Source organism: Gopherus flavomarginatus, chromosome 5 (assembly GCF_025201925.1).
Source record: "Gopherus flavomarginatus isolate rGopFla2 chromosome 5, rGopFla2.mat.asm, whole genome shotgun sequence".
NCBI classification, from domain to species: domain Eukaryota; kingdom Metazoa; phylum Chordata; order Testudines; family Testudinidae; genus Gopherus; species Gopherus flavomarginatus.
This window is the reverse complement of record NC_066621.1, coordinates 89,871,035-89,898,216: the sequence shown is the minus strand read 5'-3', so window position 1 is coordinate 89,898,216 and position 27,182 is coordinate 89,871,035. Positions and strand designations below refer to the sequence as shown.

Here is a 27,182-nt window from a genome sequence, read left to right as displayed (position 1 = left end):
GCCTTCCCGCTCTGTTCTTCAAACATTCACATCGCTAGCCAGAAGCAGCCTTTGAGCAAGATCCATAGACAGCACTGTGGTTTGGAATTCTAGCACTTGAGGATGGACTTACCTTTTCCCAGGGTGTGTTAAAGTGCATGGGTGGGGATATGAGCCTTGAGCTACTTGGTGACTAGTAGAATTGAAGCTGCCCTGGTTCTGGGTGTGTATCTTGTTGGACTACTGTTCCTGCTATTTGATGGGTTGTTACTTTTTTTCCCCTCAGGATTGCTTTCCGCTGTGGACCTGGTTGAAGTAAACCCATTGCTTGGTGCCTCACAGGAGGAAGTGAATGCTACAGCCAGTCTTGCAGTGGATGTGCTAGCAACGTGCTTTGGGCACACAAGAGAAGGAGCACACACTGTTTTTGATGAACTCCCAACACCTAATTCACCAGATGAATCAGACAGTGAGGAGCAAGTGAGGATTTAGCACCCCCAGATGGTGGAAGACACTTCACATTGGGCATTCCAGGGCTCTCCTGAGGCACTTGAGTGACTAGATTTAATGGCTGTCAAACACTTAAGAGTGTTTTTTTTAAAGAGACTAGTTTTCTTCATTTGACCAATTACTGTATGATGTATAAGTTTTATTCATTTAGTCAATTAGAAGTATAAATTTAGACAAGTAATAAAATACTTGTTAGTCTATTACTATTACTTCAGTTTTAGTCTTTGTATTTTCTTTAACCACCATGTCTTTCTAGAGTCAGTACAGTAATTCAGTTGAAAATGCTGTCAGTACCTGACAGCTCAACCAGAGGACTTTCAACTGGAATAGACATCTCATCCACTTCTTCTGGAGCTATGCCAATGCATAATCCTTGATACAAAGGGGAACACTCATCTGGGCTGTGCAAGCTCAGCTCTTGCGGAAGAATTTGTAGTAGACCACACCTCCTAGGATGGCTAGTTCCAGGATGATGATGACAGACAGCAGCAACTTGTTAGTCATAACTCTAGAAAAAGAAAAGGGAGTTTAGGATCATGAGCAACTGTAGGACTATCCTACTGCATATGCCCCAGTCTGATTTGATAACATTCTTTATGCAACTACTCCAGCTTAGATCCTACTAATGCAGAAATATAAGTTACCAAAAGTTGATTTAGCCTTTATTACTTGTCATTAAGCTTAGAGTACTTCTGTTGTGAAGAATTATCCACATAGTTCTCAAAGTAGGGACTAAGCAGAGCTTCCTCTACTGAACACAGCTTTCCAACAGTTCCCTGGGCCTTCTGTTTACATTCTCCATTTCACTACTTGCAGTGGTGCAGCATTCTTTTTACCCCCTCTCCATCCATGCCAGCTAGTGAATATTTCTCACTGTAAGAGGGACAGGACTCTCTCATGTTCACTCATTAAATAAGTCTGTTGGGTCAGTTATTTCTGGGGAGTAGAGATCCCCAAGTAGGACTTAACACCAAGCCATTATTGTGCATTTATTTGAAACAGCATAAGCCACTAAATGTATTGGCCTCTGAACAGCAACCCATTTTACAAGAGTATCCTCTAATATCTTCAGTCAAAGACCATTTTGGCAGTCTTGCAATATCTATAGAGTCCAAGGCTAGCAGGGAGCATTTGATAAGCTAATCTGACTTGTATAACAGAAGGCCATAAAGTTCCCTAGCATACACTTCTAATTCTTTCCCCAAACTATTTGTTATTATGGTCACTAAAGTTCATGCCAAGTGCAATTTACAGAGATGATGAAAGCAGATAATCAAGAACTCACTGCATCAGAGGGTAGCCATATTGTACCCTTTAGAAGAATTACTAGTGGCAAGCTGTAATTCAGTAGCAGGTTAAAAAGTTCACACTTTCCCCTAGGTCCATGAGACAACTTCAGCCCCCTCAAAAAACCCTCCAGCCTAAAAACCAAATCAGTAGGCTGTTTGGACCACCACTAGCTTGGGTAAAAGTTAGTTTAAGAAAACTGATCAATTTCAATAAAAGAAAGTTAATGGCATGTGCTAAGGCCCCTAGTTAGCACTGGTGTTCTGCTCTAGAATAGAAGGTTGATGAGAGACATTTTCAATAAGCACATCGATTCAAGAAGAGAGGAACCAACAAACTTAAGTAGTCAGGCACCATGTAAGTGCAAGGTAACACTATGAATTGACACAAGGACTATGCATCCAGTGGTGATAGCTTAAAAAGGCTGCTCCCTATACAGAAGCAGTCAAAAGCAAACAATGTGTTAGTAGGGGATAAAATAAGGAGCATTCTATAAATGTATGGTGCACACTGCCCATGAATACAGTTGTCAGTTTGTTCTGGATCTCAACACCCTTTTGAGATAAAGGAAGAGATTAATGGAATAGGGTAGGGAAGACTATGTGGGAAAAGGTTTTAAGCCTATTAAATAAACAGTGGAGTGCCACTCAAGTTTAACTATTCCAAGGGGAAAAAAAAATAGCAGTGAAAGAAAGACACCTTAATTTCCACTTTGCTTTTAGCTGTGACACTGAGGACCTTTCCCAGACCTCAAGGAGCTCCTTGTAGCTCCAAAGCTTGTCTCTTGCCAACAGAAGTTGATCTAATGAAAGATATTACCTTCCCCAGCCTTGTCTCTCTAATATTCCTCAGGGAGTAGGTACTGAAAGATTCCACAACACTTAAAGAGAATGTAACTGAAATTTGCCCAAACAAATGGGCTGCAGTCTCTTGTCTATTTAAAATCCCTCAGCAGTTCCAGCGTTACAGTATTTTAAATTTCCTTTGCTGTGTGCTGTAAAATTGCTGCACCATTCTATCAGAGGTACTGGGTGATGCAATTCCTGTCCAGTAATTAGTTTTCTGGTTGCATCCTACTTTGAGATTTAGAAGAAAGGCATAACAACTGTCTGGGATTGGTTATTATTGGAGGCGAGCATTGCTTTAAAGTTTTAAAAAATAAGTAAATTCATCACACTACTCACCTTTTCGACATGGAACGCAGGATCTTACGGGTTTTGCTTAAGTTTTCACTTGTGTTCACTAACTACAAAGAAAAACATGTTAGTTTCCACTTATTCTAAAGGAAAATATGAGGCACAGAGTCAAACCTTGTACTCTGACACACAGTTTGCCAGCAGTTAGTTGAGGGCACAATGAATTAAGCAAACAAAAGATCTAGGTTCAAGAAGGACCTTCCTGTAATCTTAATGCTCAGCCAGCATTGTTGTTCTAAGCATCACCTAGAAGATAGGTCTCAGGTGAGGAACAGCTGCATAATACAAGAGGGTGCCTGTCAATGTTCATTTGTGATTTCTCAAGCCAGGGATGTCTCAAGTGTGGTCAATGCCCTCTCCAAGACCAGAGAAAAGCAATAGTATGATTTGTCTAAAATACTCAGTTTGGTAAGTTTTCTGATAACATACAATTGGAACAGACTACCACCATTGAAAACTGCTGAAGGACTTTTATACAGGGGGGCCATCTAGTGATGATCAGCAATGTATCATGTTGTCAGATGCTACCTAACAGGGTCATGTGGGGAGCTTACTCCCTCTTCCATATTTTAAAGATAAACAGAGCATTAGTGAAATATGGGGAGGCTACAATTTTGGGAATGGGAGTGAGGAGACAAATAAAAGGTTAAGAGAAAGATTTAATACATGGGCAGAAAAGGAGATGAGTTAATCTATTAGTTGAAAGTTACACATCTAGGACAGTCTTTACACTATTCAGTCAACAAGCAGTTTCTAAATCACCTAGTAAGAAACAAGCAAAACAAATTAGGGTTATATTTTAAAAGCTGTCATATTATAAACAACTCAGGTTTGTGCCTGAGACTCAACCTGTGGTCATTAACTTTCAGTATAAAATTTGGTCAGTCCTGTTCCAGAAGTTCAAGGTAGGGGTGTGTGTGAAGATGGGTTGTGAGGGAAATCAGACCAGTTGTCTTTGAGTCAAACTAGGGTTTGTCTACACTAGAACTTTTGTCAGTCAGGTGTGAAAAAACCACACCCCTGGCTGACATAAGTTTCACAGACAAAAGTGCCAGTATGCACAGCACTATGGTGGCAGGAGAGCATCTCCTGCTGCTCATTGGAGGTGGTTTAATTATGCCAGCAGGCAAGCTCTCTCCCATCAGCATGGAGCAGCTACACAGGAACATTACACTGGTGCAGCTGCTATAAGGTTTGTAATGTAGACATAGCCTCCGAGCCACTTTAGAAGTGCATGCCACGTGCCCTCCATTTACATTCACAAGCACTCTTGGTAAATGGATCTATTTATGCCCAGGCTTTCAAAACCACACTCCTTGCACCTAGTGCTTTCAAAGAAATCAGGGTGTACAGATGATAAAGCAAACAAGATGTGGTTCCAGCCTGTTGATGCCAACACTAGCACCTGTTATGTTTCCATGAGTAGAATTCACTCATTTCACACAAAACAATGATATGACTCCTATTAGATCCTATGTAAAAAGGGATTTGTGATGGCGGATCTGTACCATTCTGCCTGCCAAGAGTCCCCATTTTTGGTACCTTTTACATGGTTGCAAATATCCCCTGCTCACAGTTCCGGGAAAGTCCACAAGTCCATTTAAAAACAGTTCTAGACTTCAGCTCTTTGTTAAGGGCGCATATGCAAAAAGAAATTGAGCTTGTATTTATTACTATTTCAGTAGCGGGAACAGCACACTAGAAATGCATAACTCCTTGAACAAGTTTAATAGGATGGTATATCCAAAGGACTATATCAACTCTTAGCTTCAGAAGAAGGTAGTTATGACAGATGCAATGTTTCGAAAACAGAATATTCAGGTTATTGGATCAACTTTATAAATGTTGTACATCTTTATAGGCTGGCTATTGATTGTATTCCTGGATGAATGGATAGTTCCTCTCGGAACTATAGTTAGAAGGTAGCGATGACTATAAATTCGCAATGCTGAAGCAATTCAGGTAACAAGACTTTTGACGTTTCGCCTCCCAAGAAATAGCCTATGCTGGTTTGACCTGATTCAAGAGGCCTGCTGACTGAGCTATACAGACAGCCCTACTCTGGGAGAGGGAGTCACTCACATTAAATCCAAGTTCTGATATGACACTGGGAGGACAGGTAAATGTACACTTTGAGCTAGAGGTGTGATTCCCAGCTTGAAGACCTATGATTAAGCCATCATGCTAAAAATAGAAATGTAGGTGCTGCAATGATGGATTCTGTTTGTTCTTGTGCATCAATATATTGGTTTACCAAGTTTCCATTACTTTTGTGCAAATCTACCGAAGGCAACAGAAATGCAGCCAAAGATCTAATTAATCTTCATTACTAGTGATACTACTTGGAAATAACCAAAGCTCAACTGTGCACAGGCTTGGTTTGCAGAACTAGAGGTAAGAACACATCTTAGCTTGTTAAGTGAGCAAATTTGGTACAGAGATCCTAGACACAATGACTGGATCAGAGTAGAACTGCACTTTGACAATGGTTCACTCAAAAAAGAAAGGCTTCAGTGTTTATAGAATCTAACTTTTAGATCAAGTTTACATAGTTTAAAACCACTATTAATAGTTTACATTACTACTTGTTAGGCTAGTTCCTGCCTTAGCCCCAGGGAGCTGGAAGAGACCTGTTGGGTAATCTAGCCCATTTCATCCACATATGGGGTCAGTTTTTTTTTTGTTTTGTTTTTTTCCCAGCCTAACGGATTTAGCCTCTTCCATTTGCATCACACAGGGTGACAAAATGACTCATGTTTAAACAGGATGCAGTCACTAGCACAGGACTCAAAGCCAAACTGAAATGAACTGAAATTCCACTTCACAGTTTATTCCTAGTAACAAAGTGTTCTCTATGATGGAAATTTATGGACTGCTAGGCTGAACAAATGGGGGCAATTTTTTGTCAGTCTATAGTCCTCCACCCTAATAACTGCTCCTTCTTTCCAGATGTCCATATCACAGCTTTCATACCCAGTAAGTAAAGCACCCAGATCTCCATAGATGCTACCATTCCCAGTAGATTAATGCCAGGCTGTTATGTTACAGTGCCAACAGCTTTTAGACTCACTCTGCTTTTGGTGCGTTCCAATTGCTCTCGCTGGTCCCCAAGTTCCTCGATTATCTCTGTACCTATCTGATCCGTCTCTGCAGCGATCCGGTGTGAACGGTCAATGCTCTGAGTGGCTCGGTTCAGGCTCTCTGTCCCCTGGAGAAGCAACCCCCTCTGCGACTGCAAACGAGTCTAAAAAAATGTGTTACTGTTTAGTTATTAAACAGGGGAGCAGAAACATACTGGCTTCTGATGGACTCTAGAATTGAGACGCATTGCTTTATAGACCATGTGCCTATAATAGTGACAAGGTCCTTTTATGTTAATAGAAGCAGACAAATCAATGTTTGAAAATATATAGTATGTCAACTCTGTATTACGTAATATTAGCCCTTACTATAGATTATTTACCTGCAACATTTCTACAGACTAGGGAGGAAGCTAGAGTTAAATATAACAAACTACAGTAAAAGGAGGAGGAAAGAACAAACTCTCTCACTACAAAGTTAGAAGAGCCAAAAAACAGATTTAAAGAAAGATTTCCTTTACATTCTTAATAACCACAACCATAAAATGCAAGTAAGTCACTGCTAGAGGCTGAAATACAGAGCAAGAGATGCTATTCTATAATTTAGGTTCATTTGATTTTCCCATCTTAAACTCAGTTGTGCCCCACTCACTCAAAATCAGATTGGAACTGGAGCAGAGAATTCAGGACTCTTCTTCGCTACCATCTGTATCTGTTGTAATATAGGCTTGCTGCATATTACCACAAACTAGAACATTACGAAGAAATCTCTATCTCCAATAAATGCAAAAACTAGGACTAAAGCATGGGTTCCCAAACCAGGAGCGTGAAGAAATTCCAAGGAGGGTGTGAGGCTGCCTGGCCTTTGAGCCCCTGGCCCCTCCCCTCCTGTTCCCCCTCCCCTGTAGTTACACCAGCGCACAGGCAGCGCAGCTTGCACCCACCCATCTCCCAGGCTTTCCATTAAGCCAGTCCTACTGCTCTGAGCGGCCTCGTAAGCGGGTGGGAAGTGGGGGTTCGATAAGGGGCAGGAGGTCCCAGGGGGCAGTCAGGGGACAGGGAGCAGTTGGATGAGGCAGAGATTTGGGGGGGGGGGGACGGTCAGGAGACAGGGAGTGGGGGGAGGGAGGGGGTTGGATAGGTGTGGGAGTCCCAGGGGTCTGTCAGGGGACAAGGATTGGGGGAGGGTTGGATAATGGTAAAGGAGAGGTAGGGGGCATGAGAGTTTCTCAAAAATTAAAAAGGGGACATGATGCTGAAAAGTTTGGGAACCACTGGACTAAAGATAATCCAGCAGCGCGACTCAAGGGTAGCAAATATATTCTCTTTAGAAAACCTCTTTTGGAAACAAGATTTCTTGTGCCCTATCACTTGCATGATTTTAGGGACAAATAAATATGTACTCTAGGAAGCCAAGAAAAAACAAGCTGTAGTTAAATAGAAAGAGGCCTGGGGTAGTTCACACACAATGAAAGTACATTCAAAATAGGGTTAAAAGGATTATCTTAAACCTAGCAAGGACATGAAAAAGGAGTCAACTGAAAGGTTAATCTTAGAGCTAAAGATGCTACATGTGAATGGTTTTAAAACAAACATTCTGGTCAGAAATAAATCTGTCACATTTTCCTTCTTTAATCTCACTTCCCTCTGCCACTAAGGGATACTTACTTAAAAATAGGATTTTTGTTTTTATCTGCTCCTTTTATCTCTACCTTAAGTCATTCCTTCATCTGAAGCATTCACAATTGGTTGTTGTGGAGATTTTTATGAGGTCACACAATCAGCGGATTACATGGGAACAAGCAGATGGAATACCTGAGCTACTAAAATCCTCTTTTTATGCAAATAAGTAACCCAAGTGTCAGAATGAGAGGCTCACTGACTTTGGATCAGAACTGGCCCTCAGAATAGAATATTTTCCTAAACTTTGAAAAAGGCTTTAATCTACCATCCTGTACTAAGGTATTATAAGGGAGGCAACACATGCATCATGCGGAAATATCCAGACAAATCAAGGATAGCACCTCAGTCTTCAAATTTTCCTGGCTTCTGTAGTTTTAGATCTGGTGAAAGGTATCCCAAAGACTAAAGTAATCCAACCACAGGACAGGTGCAGGATGGACAGCACCACAAACTTCCCACACAGATCAGTGTGCCTCAGAGCTTTAAGACTGGAGGTGATTTCAGTCTCTATAGTTCAGTCATACTTTGCCTTTAACTGTCTACAGTACAATAAAACGAAACTAACAAATCTGGTACTTAAAGGTTTTGAGAGGCCTGATCAATCTGCTACTTAAATAGATGGCTCCTTACATGTACCTGGATTATTTAACAGAATTATTTTAAAGCTAGCTTTACCATTGATCCTACATGGTGCATTTAAATATATACATCTCACTCACCTTTGACAGTGAAATGAAATTGGTCATTTAATTTTTTTCCTGCACTACTACAGTTGTGATTTCTGTGCTGAAAGGAATGTTTAAAGAAAGTATTTTAGTATGTTTAATTAAAATCTATTTTTAACTTTAAAAAATATTGAGCCAAATGCTATTTGAGCCTCTCTTAAGCAAGTTTGCTATTTTGAGTTCATTCTTTCATTCTTACCAAGTTGACATGCTTTTTTTTTTTAAAAAAGTTCCAGGTACAATTTTCCTCTCATGCAAAATACTCCCTATTATGCAGCTTATGCAGAGTAGGTTTATAGCCAGGTTATCTGAGCTAAGAAACTAAGGAGGGTAAGGTAGAAACACTAGCTATCACAGCTAGCTACAGCTGAAGTCACTCTGTATTACAATCTAGAGTTTTACAATATAGTTAATATCTATTTGACACTCACACTCTGCTCATTCTCCATGGAATAGATTCCATATTTAGTGTCCCCTCGACTTCCAGGGCCCACCCCTAAATCTGTGCTTTTAATCTCTCTCTGGAACATGGCAAGGTCTCTCTTGTAGGTCTGGATTCTGTTCATCATTTGGTTCCGGAAGGACACTGGGGCATATTTCAGTTCTTCCTCCATCTCCCGCAGCTTTAAAGAGAAAAAGTAGTTATAAAAGTACCACATTCATTCTACTAATATAGAGGGGTATTCCAACTATGTCCAACCCCATGCTGTACTTGCAACTTGACAGGAGTCCAAGGGATGAACCTATTTTGTGAGGGAGGACACTGTAGTTGCCCTCATCTATTACAGAGGTGTAGCAGCACACAAATTTACATGTCCCAGCAGCTGCTCAGCTCAAGATGGAGTGCTGCATAGCAGGCCAGGAGTCTCCACAAGTTACACCTTCACATAAACATATGGGACAACCAGATTACATGATTCCACAGGCCTCATTTTGTCCAACCCACATCACAGGGTTCGTACTGTGTTAAACAGTCTTCCCTCAAGAGTCCAAAAGTTAACAAGGTAAGTCCCAACAGTATCACAGATATTCTCTCAATTAATATCAAGTTTACAATTTCATTTCTGAGGTGAAAATATTTTGAAAAAGTCATATTTGTCAGTACCATGTCATCAGTACCTTCCATAAATTTGATTTGTATTGTTACTCACCATCCCAATAAGAACAAGAGAATACTAAGACATTGGTATACACGTGTACTCTGGTACACGACATGGATTGAGGAATGATTCAATGAAAGAGATTAAAGCCAAAATTATAAGGTTGATTTTCTATATAACATTTTGATAGTTGTATTTTGTCCTTTTTCACATTCTTTAAATGGTTAGACGTTGGTGTCCGGTTCAGGTTTCCAATTAGGTTTAGGTTAGGTTTCCAATCACATCTACACAAGCGGACAGGCCATCAACCAAACTTCCTGATCTAAACTCTGATGGGTTCAGTATCATCTCTAAATAGGATGTGAAACTAAAGTTGGGTGAATAACTGATTTTTCAGTTTGCTGGCAGTTCCCAAAAGGTTGTGGTTTTTTTTTTTTTGTTTTTTAAAGAGGGGGAGGGAGGCCTTCAACGAGAAATTTTCTGGAATGTTGGGCAAATCAAAAAAAAAGTCAACAAAAATTTCATTTCTGGTCAAACAAAATGCTTCATTAAAAAAAGTGTCCAGTTCTATTTTGAGCCCTGAGTGGGAGCATATAGATTTATGGATCTCTACACCAATAATCCTTTGACGGATCAGGAAAGAAAGGCAATTACTAGAGATTCATAGTTTAAGGCCAGAAAGGACCATTAGATCATCTTGTCTGACTTCTTGTATATCACATGCCATTTCACCCTGTTACCCCACACTGAGCCCAATAACTTGTGTCTGGCTAAAGCATATCATCCAGAAAATCCTCCAGTCTTGATCTGAAGATATCAACAGACGACAAATCCATCACTTTATCTAGTAGTTTGATTTTCAAATCTACTGTGTCATATTTCAGAGATTCAAACAAACATGATTCTTAAAAACTACAAAAACCCAAATGATATATTATCTCAAAATATATGGGGTCAAAAAGAAACTTCTGGATTGTCCTGTGATGGACAATGCACATCGAGGCTAATGTCAATGAAATATGCAATCCATATATCTGGTACAGCAAGCTATTGCACCAGTGTAACTGACCACGTCTGCAAAGCTATATGGTGCAGTAAGTGAAATTTAAAACATGTATGTGTTCCCATGGGAAGAACCAGGGAAGAGTACTGGGACATACATGTATACTCAAAGAAATCAAATTTTAAAAAGGTAACCATTAAATAATTATGGAGCAGAAGAAATTTTAAGCCTATAATGTTATTTGTTTGGGGTTTTTTAAGCTGTAAAGACATTTTTGCATTGCTTTACCTCTTCTGTTGCCCCAATAATCCTGTATCGCAATGTTCTTTTTTGAATGGCTCTGCATATTCACACTTATGAGTATTGTGCCACCTGGTGCTACCTAATGGTAGAATCTTCTCCAAGCAGTGCCTATCAGAGTGCACATGCACCCTCTTCTACCCGCTCCTCAGCATTTCCAAACATTCTGAGGGCGAGGCTATAAGGGGTACAGCGCCCTCTACCACTTCAGTTCCTTCCAGCTACTGTGCCAGACAGAAGTGAACCACTCCAATCCATCTTTGGATCCAGGGTTTTCTCCACTGTCGTGCCAGATAACTACATAAAGAATTGAGTGTAATTTTTAGTATAGAAATAAATTTAGATAGTTTATATAGTTGGTGAGATTCAGTTCCCTATAACAGCTGAACCAAAGAAAAAGCCAAGATTTAAGAGATGTGCTGCCTGGAGACAGTGTGATGCACCCTGGAGTACCCAGGCTTGTAAGGCACCTCACCACTACCTCCCCTTAGAGCTGGGGTTTTTTCACAACAAAAATTTTGGTGGCCTCAGAGTGTGGTCACCAACTGTCGCTTGTGGCCAGTCTGACAAATTTTTCTAAAATACTTAATTAACTTTAGGAAAAATAAATAAATATGAAAACACATAAATTACAATGATTTGGAAATATATTTGTTGTTTTTTGCAGACTCAAAAATGTATAGCAGTATTTTGATGCGCCTGGCTCCTGTTGCCTTCCCCAGCCCCCACCTACTCCCCAGGCTTCCCATCACCCCCTCTTCTCCCCCACATTGCCCGAGCTCCCTTCTGCAGTGTTGCACCCCAGACTCACCCTGCTCCTTGTCTCTTGACCACCATGGTGTCCAGTAACGCCAGTCCAGTTGAAGCCCAGAGCTGGAGCCCTATGGCTGGAGGGGCTGAAAATGGAGCCCCGCCACCCCAGGGGGCTGAAGCCAAGAGCCTGGAGCCTCACAGCTGAAGCACCAAGCCTGTTGGTAGAGCACCACAGCTGAAGGAGAGTTAAGCCCAACCCCTTAGCCCCACTGCTTTGTCCCCTCCCCCATCTCTGCCCAGGAGACTGTCGTGACTGCAGGAAAAACCTCTGGGGCCGCATGGGACCACATTTGAGAAACGTCGCTTTAGAGCGAAGGAGTCTTTTCTGGGAGCTGATCCACAGCGAGCACAGACATCAAGAGCTCTGGCAGCACAAGCACTACCTTCCAGGCCTCCACAGTCTTTGCTCTCTCTGTGTAGGTAGTGATAGATATACACCAACCCATCTCAACTCCCACGAGTTCTTAGAGCACTCCCTGCCCCATACCCACTGCATACTCAGAGCTACCAGGTTCTGTTACCAAACAGCAGTACACATCAGCTTGTAAGTTTCAACTCAGGACAAGCACCTCACTTAACATCACAGCACTTAGATATATTTAATGAAAACAAGAATAAGTGACAGTAAGAAAGAATATTGGAGACAAATGATTACATGCAAGACAAAATCATAACATGCTTTCTGAAGACTACACTTAACAGGTTAACCTCCTGTACAAAGAAGTTTATTTCACCCAAGATCTTCCCCAGTGTTTTCAGCCAAGGCTGGCTGAGACCCCACTTTCATGAATGCAGACAAGCCATCCATTTACTTATTCCTGGGTGCAGGATACCTGAGCGTTTTCTTTGCTTTCTAGAACTACATCCAAAGTTTGTTATCTTTCCCCAGATAGGATTCCTTGTGGCTTGTTCATGGCTGTGTGGTCCTTTCCTGTTTACTTCACATCTCTTTTGTTAAGATTTGACTTCAGATGTAAATGGGCATCCATTGTGTTAGCTCACAGTGCTTAATTTACATCCTGAAAGAGATAAATGTATCTTGCCTCCTGTCTGGAGAAACCAGTTTAAGACACGTCACCTTTTGGTGATCTGCTTTTACCTTAAATGCTTAAGGCATAATTTTCTGGAACAGATACATAACTCCTTGCACAGTAATTTCACAGTGATATTGATAACCAGTGACACTGGCTTTCATTTGAGACCTCACACAAGATTCTTTGGTGAACTAGAATCTACATACCTGTAACCCCTCTATATCTCTCTTAACTGACACTAAGATGTTCTTGGGTCACAGGTGGACGACCATGTTAGGTATCTGAAGGGTCTGGGGGAAGGCTGATCTCCTTCTGGATATTCTGTTTGCCAGGTCTTCACGCCCAGAGTGCATAAAGTGAGGCAGAACAGACTACAGCTGCTTCTGCTTAAAGAAGCTCTTGCTGGTAAACCTTCTGGTTGCAGATCAGAAATCTAACACACCGGTTCAGCTCCTCCAGCAACCCAAACTGTGTACAGCTTCCAGGATTTTGGGATCAGCTCTGGATTTATCTGTTAAAGCCATCAAAACTTTGAAGGCACTCTTGGTGGGAAAATGTCAACTGCTTTCCAAGGAACCTAGAGCCACATCATCAGCTACAGCTATATTAGTTCCAAAAAGGAAGGCAAGGGAGAAGACAGCCATTCTTAGCAGTGCCAGATCCCATGCATCACACCTATTGGAGCAGTCCAAGTCTGACATTGGTTTCTGTGGTTCCGACCCTTAAACCTAAGTCAGCTGTAGTTCTGACTGAATATCAGAGGCATGGATCTGAGAATTTCTCTGGATCAGGTACTCTCCACGTTGGTGGGACTGGCTCCTTCCTCTGCTCCTGTTCCGGGACTGCGATCCAAAGACAATTTTTTCTGTGGTGGCTGATGTGCACCTTCCCCATTCTGAGCATTCCATGTATCCGAGTTATGGATAACTGGCAAATAGGCTTTACAAGCTCTACAGTTAGATTCCTCTTCTCAGTTAAAGAAAAGAACAGAGATTAGCGTCTCTTCAAATCAATCCATACCTCCTCCCAAGACTTCTACAAGGTCACCACACAGATTTTTCTCATCTTTTATTCCTCACCATCCTCTAGGTCCGTTGTTGTCTCCTATAAGGTCCATAGCAGATTCTAGCTGTGATCCTCATTTAGGGAGAGAAGAATTAAGAGACTTGATTTGTTCATGCCTTCTCAGCCTGGGCTCCCTCACTCATTTGCTTCTCCTATGGGTATGTTTCCAGATCCCAGCTACTGGAGGGGACTGGCAGTCCTGGATTCCCTGGCCTTACTGGGTTCCACCACAGAAATACTTCAATCATCCTTCTTATGAATGGAAAGACAATGTCTCGTCTGATGAAAAATTTGATATCCGGACAATCCTTGGATCTGATTCCACCACATCCGCCTGCAAATCAGGCAGTTGTGCCTGACACTTTCTGATTTCAGCCACTCCTCAGGATCCTCTGTCTCTTCAGGCAGTAGGGCGCTGATATGCTCAGCTGCTGGTCCACAGTCCTGCAGAAGGCTCTTCTCCCTAGGAGAGATGTATACCTCCTTCCCTGGTGCAGCCCAAACTGAGCAGGGCCCTCCCTTTATACTTCCTGCTGTGTCCCGTTACTTCCAGTGAAGTGGGTGAGGCACATTTGACTCAACCCCCCAGGGGGAGGATAGTGGTCCCTCACTCAAGTCAGAGGTAGACCATGCCACCTCACTGCACTCTGAGGCCACCCAAAAAAAAAAATCAATCAAGAAATCAATCGTGAGAATCCCTGGTCTAGCCTTCAGAAACGCTCAGGGCAGGCGCAGAAACAGGTGTACACACATTTTAACAAGCACGACTTAGAGAGGGTTCTACCGTTGGGTGCCATGAGCCAGCACAAAACCCATAAGTGTGAATATATAGAGTCAGCTTGATTTTTACTGCTCTGCCCATTATAGGTTTCTGGCAGAACAGGATTAGAATGCTCAGGATCCATAACATGTTGACAGTCACACAAACCCAGGAAGAAGAGGGCATTAGACTGCCATGTTCAAATGATTCTAGGATGCAGAACTGCAACAGAAGAGAACGTAAAGCAGGAATTCACTACTTATCTCTTGGGAGTCCCCTTGCAAGACCAAGAACCCTAAGAATTCTGATTGCACCTGCAGCATTCTGCTTTGCTTGGTAATTGTGAGGTGGCATTTGAGTTTAATGCTAGTGAAAACTGCAGACTTGACAGTCTTGGAGAATGGAACCATATTTATCTAAACAGGTAAACGATGTGCCTTCTGCACTAACCCCATCACAACTGAAGCACAAGGACCTGAATAAACCATTTCTAAGGAGAAAGGAAAATAAAAGTATACGGCTGACATTCCATTTGGGCTTCACAATTCCAGCCACATCCTTACCGTTTCATTTGCCTCCCGTTGTTTCTCATCAAATTCTCGTATTAGTTTCTTCTTCTCTTCTGGAAAAGAAATGGAACCACATCAAATATGCAACAAGGAAATTAAAACAGCTCTCAAGCCAGCTTAGGTTGGGGACATCATACAGAAGACTGAGTTAACAGGAAGAGGCTGACTAACAGTACCCCAGGCCAAAGTTCAGCCTAACATGGGAACCACCAGAAAATTCTTATAAAGGGCCAGAGAACTTGAAACCCACCATATTGTGATCAAGAAATGAACACACAAAGCAACACTGGCTGCTAGTTTTGGAAGACCAAAATATTTCTGATTTCTGAGATGCAACAAAACTCCATTCCCAGAACTAAAAAGGTGCTTAACTCAGGAAGGTGATAAAGATCTATGTTGGTATGTCTCAAACAATTGCTTATCTTGATATTTAAAGTTCTGTAAGTTGAGTAGATGTTAACCCCAATGTCCTGGCCAAATTCTACTCCTGGGGGAATTTGGCACCACTACATGTGCACAGAATTCAAGTCCCTCACAGATTTCTTTGCTTCCTCACATAAATATGACTTTGACAGGGAAGCTGCAAGACCAGACACGCACCACTCCCTAGCAGTGCAGGTATGATGTTTCAGGTACCCAAAGCAGCTGGTGGACAGGTAAACCACTGTGGGGCTGAAGACACTACAGACAGTGGCCTCCTACCCTGAGCGGGGATAAGCTGCTAGTCTCAGCTGGGCTGGAGGCAGGAGAGGATGGGACTTCCTTTTCCCCTGCAAGGAGGGGTTGGTATCAGACCCAGAAATCTCCCCCAGCTGCAGGAAACTCAGCATCCTCCCCTGCTTCCTGCCCCCATCACTCCTTAGCTGTGGGGGGAGGGGTCACTGTACAGGGACCTGCTCTCCTATCCACCCAACTCCTGTACATCCAGACTTTCCATACCTAGATACCCCTACCAAGCCTCAACCGGTACATCCAGAACCCCCTTAGTCTTCCATACCCGAACCCCACTGCACTGAACCTCAACCCCTGCATCTGGAGCCCCTGCCTGCATCCAGACCCCCCTACTTCCAAACCACCACCCTCTGCACCACCCTGAGCCCCCACATCCAGACAACCACACCACTGAATGCCAACTAGCTGCACCCAGACCCCCACCCCATCAAGCCCCAACAACCTTTACCTGGAAGCCCCTGCAGAGTCCCATTGCCCCTACACCTGGAACCCCACCCCCACGAGCCTCTGTGCACCCAGATCCCCCCACATCTAGACTCCTCACTGAGCTGCCTGCACCCAGATTGTCCCACAAAGAATCCCCTCACCCCACACCTGGCTTTCCCCACACTTGGATCCTGCGTGGTTAAGCCTACCAGCCCCACACCTGGCGCACAGGTGTATGGCCCCAGCGTGTTTTTGGGGCAGGCCCAGACCTTATGCTGTATCAAGGTCAGGTGCAGCCTCACCACTGATTCCATGTCCAGGGGGTGGGGGAGCTGCAGGGTGATCTTCCACCTTCATGCAGCCAGTAGCCCGTGCTCCCCCACTGCCATGCTGAAGTCTTTGCATTTATTTATTGACAAATTAAGTATTGTGTGCAGAATTTAATTTTTTGGTGCAGAATGCTCTCAGAGTAAAATTCCATTTATGTAATTTCATTCTACCTTCCTACGTTTTCCCTGCAGTTTCAGCTGGATACAGCATCTTTCTCTTCTCTTGCTTTGTTGGGCAGCTACTGACTTCAGCAGTAAGTGAAGAAATTCATGTGTCTACAGGTGATCTAGAATCCTTCCAGTAAGAGGTGCTGTCAAGAACTCAGACAATAACACTGAAATAATGCCTGAATGCACATCTCCCTTAGCTAAGCTGATAATCCATGCCACCCCAATGAGCTATGTATGTTTAAGATTTAATGTAGATTGCCCACTTGCTACTGAGTCCCTGGGCTTTTGAAGGCAATGTGTTGTGTTTTGTTTTGAAATGAGCCTGAAGAGATACACATAGCATTTGCTAGTTGCTTTTACCCGCAGAGCTCATCGCACCCTCATACTGCAAAGATCACTGGGAATGGTATTGTGTAAGCATACTCCCTTGATGCTACCAGAAAGCAATAGTGTATGTTTTTTATAAGCTTGCAGAAAGAACTTGAGAAGGCCACAGAATTGGTTTAGAGCACGGCAAAGGGAAAGGGCAGTCATGTTTACAAGAATTCTGATAAAAACTATTGTTCATCTCTCCTAGAAGCCAGTGCAAGTCTGTCCTGACTTCAAACAAAATCAACCTACGATAAGGAAAAAAAAACACAAGTTAATATTGACATAACTCATCTACTCCAACTGCAGTATTATGAAGAGACTACAGTCTCCCCATAGTTCCAATAGCAACAAGAGCTCTATTACCAGGTCAATTTTCTGTTATGAAGTCCCACAACTCTGGTTCCCTAAAGAACTTTCAGTGGGTAGAAGTTTGAGAAAATATTGAAGTCTTTAAAATAGCTCCTTCTATTTTTGTTGCTTGTCTGACTTCTGTTTCCCCCTTCAGCCCAAACGGAAATTACACCATAATATTTTAATTGTAAGTAGCTTTTGACACTGGCTCAAGTTGTCAGCTAACAAGGATAAATTATGTTCTCAAATGATACAAAAAGGCAGTTACTCTAATAACAGTATGGCCCATGTGTCATAAACAGAGTGTTAAGGGTTAATGTCTCTTATACCTGTAAAGGGTTACAAGCAGGAAACTGGACACCTGACCAGAAGACCAATCAGAAGACAAGACACTTTTAAATTCGGGTGGAGGGAAGTTTGGGTGTGAGTTCTTTGTTCTTCTCTCGGAGGGTCTGAGAGAGACCAGACATTACTACAGGCTCTCTAAGTCTCTTTTCAAGTAATGAGTAAAAAACAGGCGGTTTAGGGTTTTTTTTAATTGTTTACTCTATTTGCAATTGTGGATCTGGCTGGTTAACTTTTATATGTGTAGTTGCTGGGAATATTTTGATTTGTATTGGTACTGGGGGGAAGTCTCTTTCTGGCATCTGTAAGCTATAGGACCCTGTATATTGACATCTTGAAGTTACAGAGATAATTCTTTACTTTTTCCTTTCTTTTATTAAAAGATTTCTTTTTAGAGAACCTGATTGATTGTTTTTCTCTGTTTCCCTTGTTTTATCCCAGAGGATTGGGATAACTCACCAGGACGGGTGGGAAGACGGGAGGGGGAGAGATAAAATCTCTCTCTGTTTTCCTTGAATCTGTTTGCCTCTTTGTGGAAGGGAAGGGAGATGCTTCTCTGTATGGTGATTTAAGAGGTTAGATCAGTATCTCAGGATAGCCCAGGGAGGGAAGTTCTGAGAGGGGGAAGGTGGGGGAATGGATTATTTCTCCTTGTTTTAAGGACCCAAGGGTTCTGGGTTCTTGGGGTCCCCAGGGAAGGTTGGGGAGGTCAGAGTGCCCCAAAACACTATATTTTTGGGTGGTGGCAGCCTATCAGATCTAAGCTGGTAATTAAGCTTAGGGAAATTCATGCTAGTATCTCATTCCTGGACTCTAAGGTTCAGATTTGAGAAAGAATGCTATGACACCATGACACTAGCTGTCAGTGCTCACATAATGGTCCTTACCTTGTGGTGCTATAATAGACTCCTCACTGCAGTGATAAGGGAATAAGAAGTTGAATAGAAAATATATATTTTATCCATGAGGGAATTCTGCACCAAAAATTAAAAATTCCACATCAAAAGATTAAAAAATCTGCAAAATTCTGAATATTTTGTCAAAACACCATAATATAAATCACACCAGTTTCAATTATTTTGGTAATTTATTTCAAAATTTCTGTCAGCAAGTATATCTAACAATACAGACAACAAAAAAAGATTCAGGAAATGTTAACAGACTCCTTACTAGGCATATTAACACAGAACTCTGAGTAATAATTCATTTAAACTACAATACAGAAACGTATTTTCCACACCCCTCAGAAGCAGTTAAAAGGCTTGGCGGAGCCAGAGGTAATGGAGGAGCTGAAGGTGAGGGAAGAAATTGCTGGGAAGAAACCTGGGAGTGAATGTGGAGGATTGTTGGGTGAGAGTAAGTAGTATGGAATGGGATTTTTTTTTTTTTGGGAGGGGGATTGGTAGGGAGCATCCCCCATGCAGACCCTTGCTGACCTTAGCCTCTCTCATTCAGGCACATCTGCCCCGTCCCCATGTATTCCTGCACCACCATCTCTGCCATCCCATGTGGCTCTACAGTCCCACTCAGCCACCCCCTCCCTTTCCCCTTGTGGCCCCCTTTCTCGTCCCCTTGTGGCCCTGAACCCTCATTCAACCACCTGAGTATTTCTGGAACAGAACAGCTCAGAAAAATATAACTATGGAATTTTCCATGGCACTGCTGTTCCTCCAAAGTGATGCAAGAAACTGTCCAAAGTACTTGAGAAAATTCCCACCCACTTAAATAACCAGATTTCCACTTTTTGGCTGATGCATTTTATCAGGGCTTGAATATTAATACCCCTCATTATACTCATTCCCAAACCCTTTACAAAGCTTTGAGAATCACTGCGCGTGCGCACACACACACACTGAAATGCAGTCATGTAACGAATGGAAGATGGTCAGTTTAACACTCCAGAGTAATACTACAGAACAGCATAAGATAAGATGCAGAGAATACTTTGGCAAATTGAAAGTGAAGAGTTAGCCAATCTGAATACAGATAGGACTTCGGGGGTTAAAATTTATATCCTTGTAACAATGTAACAACACTTATTTATGACCATGAGTAGTCAGGATCTGGGTTTCATAATCCTCATAGAAGGTATCTTTAGCATCACTGTGCTTCCTGGTATCACGCTAGGGCATTACTTTAATGCCAACAAAAAGAAAAGCATCACTTAAGCCACCAATACAATTTACCAAGCACCATGGCTTATATCCAAGAGACTCAGGCCTGGTCTACACTACGCATTTAAACCGAATTTAGCAGCGTTAAACCGAATAAACCCTGCACCCGTCCACACAATGAAGCCCTTTATCGATATAAAGGGCTCTTTAAACCGGTTTCTGTACTCCTCCCCGACGAGGGGAGAAGCACTCAAATCGGTATTGCCATGTCGGATTAGGGTTAGTGTGGCCGCAATTCGATGGTATTGGCCTCCAGGCGGTATCCCACAGTGCACCACTGTGACCACTCCGGAAAGCAATCTGAACTCAGATGCACTGGCCAGGTTGACAGGAAAAGCCCTGTGAACTTTTGCATTTCATTTCCTGTTTGCCCAGCGTACAGCTCTGATCAGCACGGGTGGCAATGCAGTCCCAAATCCAAAAAGAGCTCCAGCATGGACTGTACGGGAGATATTGGATCTGATCGCTGTATGGGGTGACAAAACTGTTCTATCAGAGCTCCGGTACAGAAGACGAAATGACAAAGCATTTGAAAAAATCTCCAGGCTATGATAGACAGAGGCCACAGCAGGGACTCAGCACAGTGCTGCGTGACAAGCGTAACGGAAAGCCAAAGAATCAAATGGACGTTCATGGGGGGGGGAGCGGGGACTGAGGACTCCAGCTATCCCACAGTCCCCGCAGTCTCTGAAAAGCATTTGCATTCTTGGCTGAGCTCCCAGTGCCTGAAGGGTCAAAAACATTTTCCCAGGTGTTTCAGAGTATATCTCGCCAATTTACCCCCTCTCTCCCCCGTGAAAGAAAAGGGAAAAAAATCGTTTCTCGCCTTTTTTCAATGTCACCGTATGTCTACTGCATGCTGCTGGTAGACACGGTGCTCAACAGCAGCATCCCCTCCCCTTCCTTTCCTGATGGCAGATGGTGCAAAATGGTGGAAAACCATCCTCATCATCCCATGAGTGCTACTGGCTGGCCTCAGTGAGGTCAGCCGGTGCGCCTCGATAAAAATGAGAATGACTCCTGGTCATTCCCGGCAGATGGTACAAAATGCTTGGTAACCGTCCTAATCATAGCAGCTGGAGGCTGAGCTCCATCACCCCCTCCCCCATTTCATATCTAAAGAAAAGATTCTGTACTCCTTAGACTATCATAGCAGCGGGAGGCTGTGCTCCTCTCTCCCCCACCCTTTAATGTCCTGCCTGGACTATCATAGCAGCTGGAGGCTGCCTCCCCCTCATTTTCTCTCACTAAAAAGTCAGTGTTTCTTATTCCTGCATTCTTTATTACTTCATCACACAAATGGGGGGACACTGCCACGGTAGCCCAGGAGAGTTGGGGGAGGAGGGAAGCAACAGGTGAGGTTGTTGCAGGGGCACCCCCTAGAATGGCATGCAACTCATTTCTGCAGGATCTCTGGGGCTCTGACACGGAGCGGCTGTGCTCTCTGACTCTCTAGTACACTTGCCCCATATTCTAGGCAGGACTGACTATTTTTAGACAAAACAAAGAAGGGAATGACCCAGGGAGTCATTCCCATTTTTGTCCAGGTGCCCTCGGCCAACCTCAGCGAGGCCAGCCAGGAGCACCCATGACAGCAGCAGACGGTACAAAAGGATTGATAACCATCGCCAATTTCCAATTGCAAAAGGTGCAAAATGACCAATAACCTTCATCTCATCACCAATTTACAACAGCAGACAGTGCAATAGGGATGGTAACCATCTCTGCTACCTTGCAAAGGCAAATGAATGCTGCTGTGTAGCACTGCAGTATCGCCTCTGTCAGCAGCATCCAGTACACATACAGTGACAGTGACAAAAGGCAAAACAGGCTCCATGGTTGCCATGCTATGGCGTCTGCCAGGGCAATTCAGGGGGAAAAGGGCGCGAAATGATTGTCTGCTGTTGCTTTCACAGAGGAAGGATTGAGTGACGACATTTACCCAGAATCACCCGCGACACTGTTTTTGTACCAACATGCATTGGGATCTCAACCCAGAATTCCAATGGGCGGGGGAGACTGCAGGAACTATGGGATAGCTACAGGATAACTACACACAATGCAACGCTCTGGAAATCGACCTTAGCCTCGGTATATGGACGCACACCGCTTAATTAATGTGCTTAGTGTGGCTGCGTGCACTCGACTTTATACAATCTGTTTTAAAAAAACAGTTTCTGTAGAATCGGAATAATCCCATAGTGTAGACATACCCTAATTCTGACAAGATCCCAAACCTGCCAAGATCTCACACTGCTGTGTTTTTGCGGCGTGTAAATTAGAACCTTCCTCTTCATAAAAGTAGAAGTTACTCTTGTACACAACTACTCACTATTTCCAAATATAGCTACAGCTTTGTAGTTAACATTTTATTACTCTCTGCCCTCTCCAACAGGCTTTTGGCTCTGCAGAATTTGATTACACCTCTACCCCGATATAACGCTGTCCTCGGGAGCCAAAAACATCTTACTGCATTAGAGGTGAAACTGCGTTAGATCAAACTTGCTTTGATCTGCGGGAATGTGTAGCCCCTCCCGGAGCACTGCTTTACCGCGTTATATCAGGTCGTGTTATATCGGGATAGGGGTGTAGTAATTTGTGTCCAAACCATTAACCCCTAAATCAACCTAAGGCTGACGCTGATATTCATAACGCTGCATTTTGCCTATTTTCATGCATCCAAGTAATAGTGTACTGCAACTGTAAGTAAGCAGCCAAATAATTGCAAGTGACTATCACTACTACTGTAGTTTGAGAAAGAAAAGTTGTCTAAATGGTAATAAAGGGTAGGAAGTGTTAGTAAAAAAAATTACAACGGTTCTAGCTTACGGAAAAGTCAGAATAGATCTGACAGTCTCATTCAGAACACTCAGGATTAAACTGCTGCTAGAATATATCAAGCCAAGTAGTAATGCAATAGAAGGAACAAAGCTTTGGAAGAGCCTATGATGATGTTTATCCATGTGATCATAATAGGGCTAAAAAAAGTGATTCAATTCCTCTTAAGAAGAAATAGGAAATAGGTAAAATCATTTTACTTTTTAGTAAAGGGTAACTGATCAATATTGTTTAGAAATTCCACACTGCCCTAGTATTTTACATAGATATAGAACAGAAAATTTTGCATCTTGGTCAAGGAATTTACATTTATATAAAGAGAAACAGTGCTCTAGATTTGCATCCCTCTACAAGAGCCCAAGAATTTAAGATTTTTATCCTCCAAAGAGTTTCAGAGGCAGCCAAATTCCCTTTAAAGTAACATGTTTTATATTATCCGATTCTGAGGAAGGTTTCAGGGGACTTTTCAGAAGACAAAGATGCACGTGCCCCTAATTAACTAGAAGCAGAAGAATCATCTAGTAAAGCAATACACTTACACCAGATGGGGAAATTCCTGAATTCCCCCAAAACCTTTTGCGAATTCTTTCTAAAAGCATTAATGATTTTTAGCATTTACAAAGGTCTTTGTAACGGAAAGTTATCCTTAACAAACATATAAGCAGCAACTCATTTCTCAAGACCCTCAGTTCTCCATCAAACTTTAATGTTCTATTTTACTGAAAAGCTTTCACCACCACCGTTCATAAAATGACCTTTTAAGAATAATAGAGCCATACATTTAAGTCAGCTTCCTGCTTGTTGTTCTGTTCGGCTTTTGAATGTGGGATAGTCTTCTAGCTAGGTTCTTTCTTTGCTTCCCTCACTGTGCATCAGAATGACTCCCAAAATTACAAAGTGAAGAGTAATTTCTGACTCCCCCATACAGTGAACCAGCAAAGGATGGATTATAGGGTTTGTGGGAGGAAGGTTTGGTGGAGTTACGGTGAGAAGGCTGGGTTGAAAAAGTAGGTAATTTATTTTGCTCTCAAGGAACTGAGTTTTTAAGTCAGTTTCAGTATCAAACAAGATCCAGATTTGCCATCTATTCACCAAAAAAAAAAATCCATTCTTCAACACACACATTTCATTCTTGATGTGGATAATACACTGGTTCCAGCAGAATATAGCCATTTTGGAAGGTCATCATCATCCCAGATGAGGTAATTCTTGGGACAATTTTAAGGAGAGTTTTGAAGAGAAGACGACAGACTTTGAATTCAACTCAGTTTCAGTGGGGAGCCATTTGACAGTGGACCACTGGAGTGTTGTGCTCTCAACAGCCTGAGAGACTGAGCATACAAGCTATAGTACTATAAACAACCTGTAGCTTTTTATAAGGTTGGTGGTTACATATTAGGTACAGAGAATTACAATAATTAATCCCAATGGTCACATGACTAACAAATGCCATAAAACAAGGACTATTTGCCCTATTCACTCTTCTGGCAGAGAAAAGAAGTCAGCTGAATAGACTTGAGATAATTATGTGTCAAGCTTCTCCAAAGCAAGGGACCTTCCTGATTGTGAAGAGATTCACTTATATTGCTAACATTCCTCTTGTCAGGCCACTTCCCTTTTTTCAAATATAACCAGAATTCAACAGATGAATTAAAGGGCCACCACCAACTTTTAGAGAGAGACTTCCATTACAAAATGTTTTATCTACTTATCAGTATCTGCTACATTGAACATTACTATAACTGAACAATTTGAGGAAAATCTATTTTCCAGTATTACTTTCTGCTTTGGACAACATTACACATAGTGTTTCGCTTTAGAAATCTTCTTTAGATTATGTGGGTCTCACACAGCAACAGAGAAGAGAAAATCATTAAAAAATATGAAACAGCAGCAAAACTACAAAAATTGATGGGAAGACTCAGCCAGCTGTACTACTGGAAACTGCTTTATCTTTTTATAATTAATTCATTTGACTAGATTTCCACCTAACAATCCTTAAGCAAGATTCCAACATTTCAGAAAGGAATGCAATTAACCCAGTAGACCTAGAGCAGGGGTAGGCAAACTTTTTGGCCTGAGGGTCACATCCGGGTGGGGAAATTGCATGCAGGGCCATGAATGTAGGGCTGGGGTGCAGAAGGGAGGGCAGGAAGGGGCTCAGGGCAAGGCGTTGGGGCGGACAAGGGGGCTCACAGCAGTGGGTTGGGGGGCAGGAGAGGGCTCAGGGCAGGGGTACAAGGAGGGGTGCAGATTGCAGGAGGGGGCTCAGGGCAAGGTGTTGGGGTGCAGAAGAGGTGTGGCAGGGGTCTCAGGGCAGGGAATTGGGGTGCAGAAGAGGTTCAGGGTGCAGGCTCCAGCCCAGCACCACTCTCTGGAGCAGCTTTGGGGTGGCAGCAGTGCGTAGCCGGGCTCAGGCAGGCTGCATGCCTGCCATGGCCCCATGCTGCCATGGGGGTGGCAATCCCCCGGGCCATAGTTTGCCCACTCCTGACCTAAAACAACATTAAATGAATACCGGGAAAGCTTTCTCCACACAAGAATGCAGCTCCGCAGCCCCATAGAGCAACACTGCCTCTCCTGCTTGTGCTGAGATCTAAGCCAAATGCCCAAAGCATACGAATACTTATACAAATTTAAGTAATTCCAGTGATGTCAGTGGGACTGCCCAACAGCAAAAATTATACATAAGTGCTTATAGGGTTGGGACCTTAGTTAACCCAACAATAGGCATGCTCAAGGGTGAAGCTACCAAACCTGGCAATAATTAACCAGGAACATATAGCAAAGCCAGAACTACTGAAAACCTACTGTGCCCTCCAAGACTGCAAGGCCACCAGCAGCTGCAGAAAAGAGAACAGGAGAATTAGCTCAAAAGGCAGCAAGTGGTATATCAGACCTCTGCAGACATTGACACATTCCCTCTCTACATAGTTTTTTAAAAGAATCTTGTGAATTTAGTGCTAGTGACTGGTTCTGGCCTGACAATTTCAGAGACTGAAGATCTTTATTTATCCATAGAATATGTATTACAAGGACAGTTCAAGCTTCCCCTCACTGTCCCATCAGTGCCTCATGCATTTAGCCAAGACCATCTTAAGGGTCAGGCTTCTATTTATACATCCAATTCAGTTCTTGGCCTCTTCCAAGGATGCCAATAAGAGGGCCAATTAGCTCTGGCTAGTTGGAAAGCTCTGTATTCCATTATCAACTCCCTGAGCTAAGCAGCCCACAGCATTATCCTACCTGCTTCACAAAGTGAGAGGATTTCTGTTCTGGAAGTTGAACAGCTCTGTCCCTGGAACCTACAAGATTTTTGAGCTGATCTGACACTTGTTATTTGTATCAACCAGAAATACAAATTCTCAAAAACATCTCTGTTCCTCTGCAAGCTACAAACTGGCAAGAGCAAGTGTGGTGACTCCGTAAGGCTGCACTGCTTGCTAGGGAAGGACCGAACACTGACAGGAAGGGACTTGGGGAAAGGGGATTCGGATGCGGCTCTAGCCAAGGGACGTGCCTTCACACACACATCAAGCTTTGGGCGCTGCGGGATGGCAGCCTGTCCTGGCTTGGGTGGGGAGGTGTCAGGCACAATCCAAGCGCACCTGCCTGCCGTGTGCTTCTGAACGCGTCCAACTCCCCCCAAGCCCTCCCCGCCATTGCGGGGACACTCAATAGCGACATTAGGAGTTTGGAAATCGCTGCCCCGAGCAGCGGGTCGTAGGGACGAGCCGAGTCCCACCGGCCAGGCCCCGCTCTACGCTACCCGCGCTCACTTGCGGCAGCGCTTGTAGCGACTCTTCAGCCCAGGAGCCGGAGGTTTCCGAGTCTGCCCCAAATCCTAAAGGCGCCGGTTCCCGCGCAGAGCAACTCCCCGCCCCCACCAGCTCCGGGGGATCCCGGCACCGCGCGGCTGGGAGACGCGCTCCGCGCTAGACACTGACCCGGCAGGAGAGAGACGGGGGGGGGCGCGAATTCCTGCTCCCTCCAACGTAATAACGGCCCCGCGCTCGCCCCCTGCCCCCTGCCCCCTGCACCTCACGGGCCGCGCCCGCCCTGCCTCACCGGCCGCGCTCCGCCGCAGTCTCTCCGGGACGCCCCGCAGCTGCGCCTGCAGCCCCCGGAAGATCTCGTGCAGCCGCTCGAAGTGCTCGGAGGAGCCGGAGCCCCGACCCGCCATGGCGGCGGCGGCGGCAGCTGCCGTCCCCCGACCCTCTCGTCTGCCACTAGGACCCCAGGCCCATCGCCGGCTCTTCACAAACACTTCCGGGACGCGAGTCAGGGCTTCCTCCTTCCGGCCACTCGGCCCGCCCAGGAGGGCGCCCTACAAAGTGCCT

General features: G+C 43.6%; 2 protein-coding genes across 6 annotated transcripts in view; one reads left to right on the top strand and one right to left on the bottom strand.

Annotated features, from left to right (window-relative positions):
- Positions 1-689, top strand: part of ARG2 (arginase 2) — a 46,317-nt gene extending 45,628 nt beyond the window's left edge. For all 3 annotated transcript variants that reach the window (XM_050953593.1, XM_050953592.1, XM_050953591.1), the window contains one exon: positions 266-689. In XM_050953593.1, the coding sequence (XP_050809550.1) occupies positions 266-471 (206 nt within the window). In that variant the 3' untranslated portion in view covers positions 472-689. The remainder of the gene's footprint in view (positions 1-265) is intronic.
- On the bottom strand, positions 612-27,124 carry VTI1B (vesicle transport through interaction with t-SNAREs 1B). Of its 3 annotated transcripts, XM_050953621.1 has the most exons (8): positions 26,911-27,009; positions 25,654-25,685; positions 15,099-15,157; positions 11,675-11,831; positions 8,892-9,083; positions 6,043-6,216; positions 2,961-3,022; positions 612-997 (listed from the first exon to the last, which is right to left on the bottom strand). In XM_050953621.1, exons 3-8 carry the CDS (start codon positions 15,125-15,127, stop codon positions 901-903), a joined length of 711 nt encoding a protein of 236 aa, XP_050809578.1. In that variant the 5' UTR covers positions 15,128-15,157; positions 25,654-25,685; positions 26,911-27,009; the 3' UTR covers positions 612-900. The 3 variants fall into 3 exon arrangements, with proteins under 3 accessions (XP_050809578.1, XP_050809579.1, XP_050809580.1); XM_050953622.1 differs by lacking the exon at positions 25,654-25,685; XM_050953623.1 differs by lacking the exons at positions 11,675-11,831; positions 25,654-25,685 and having other exon boundaries at positions 26,911-27,124.
- Positions 27,125-27,182: the final 58 nt, after the last annotated feature.

Coding starts and splice junctions, on each gene's coding strand:
- VTI1B (XM_050953621.1), bottom strand. CDS start 15,127: ATGAGAAACAACGGGAGGCAAATGAAACG. Junction 11,832..15,098: donor AACGGGAGGCAAATGAAACG/GTAAGGATGTGG, acceptor CTCTACCAACAG/GCTTGGTGCTTCAGCTGTGA. Junction 998..2,960: donor CTGCGTTCCATGTCGAAAAG/GTGAGTAGTGTG, acceptor TTCTTTTTCTAG/AGTTATGACTAACAAGTTGC.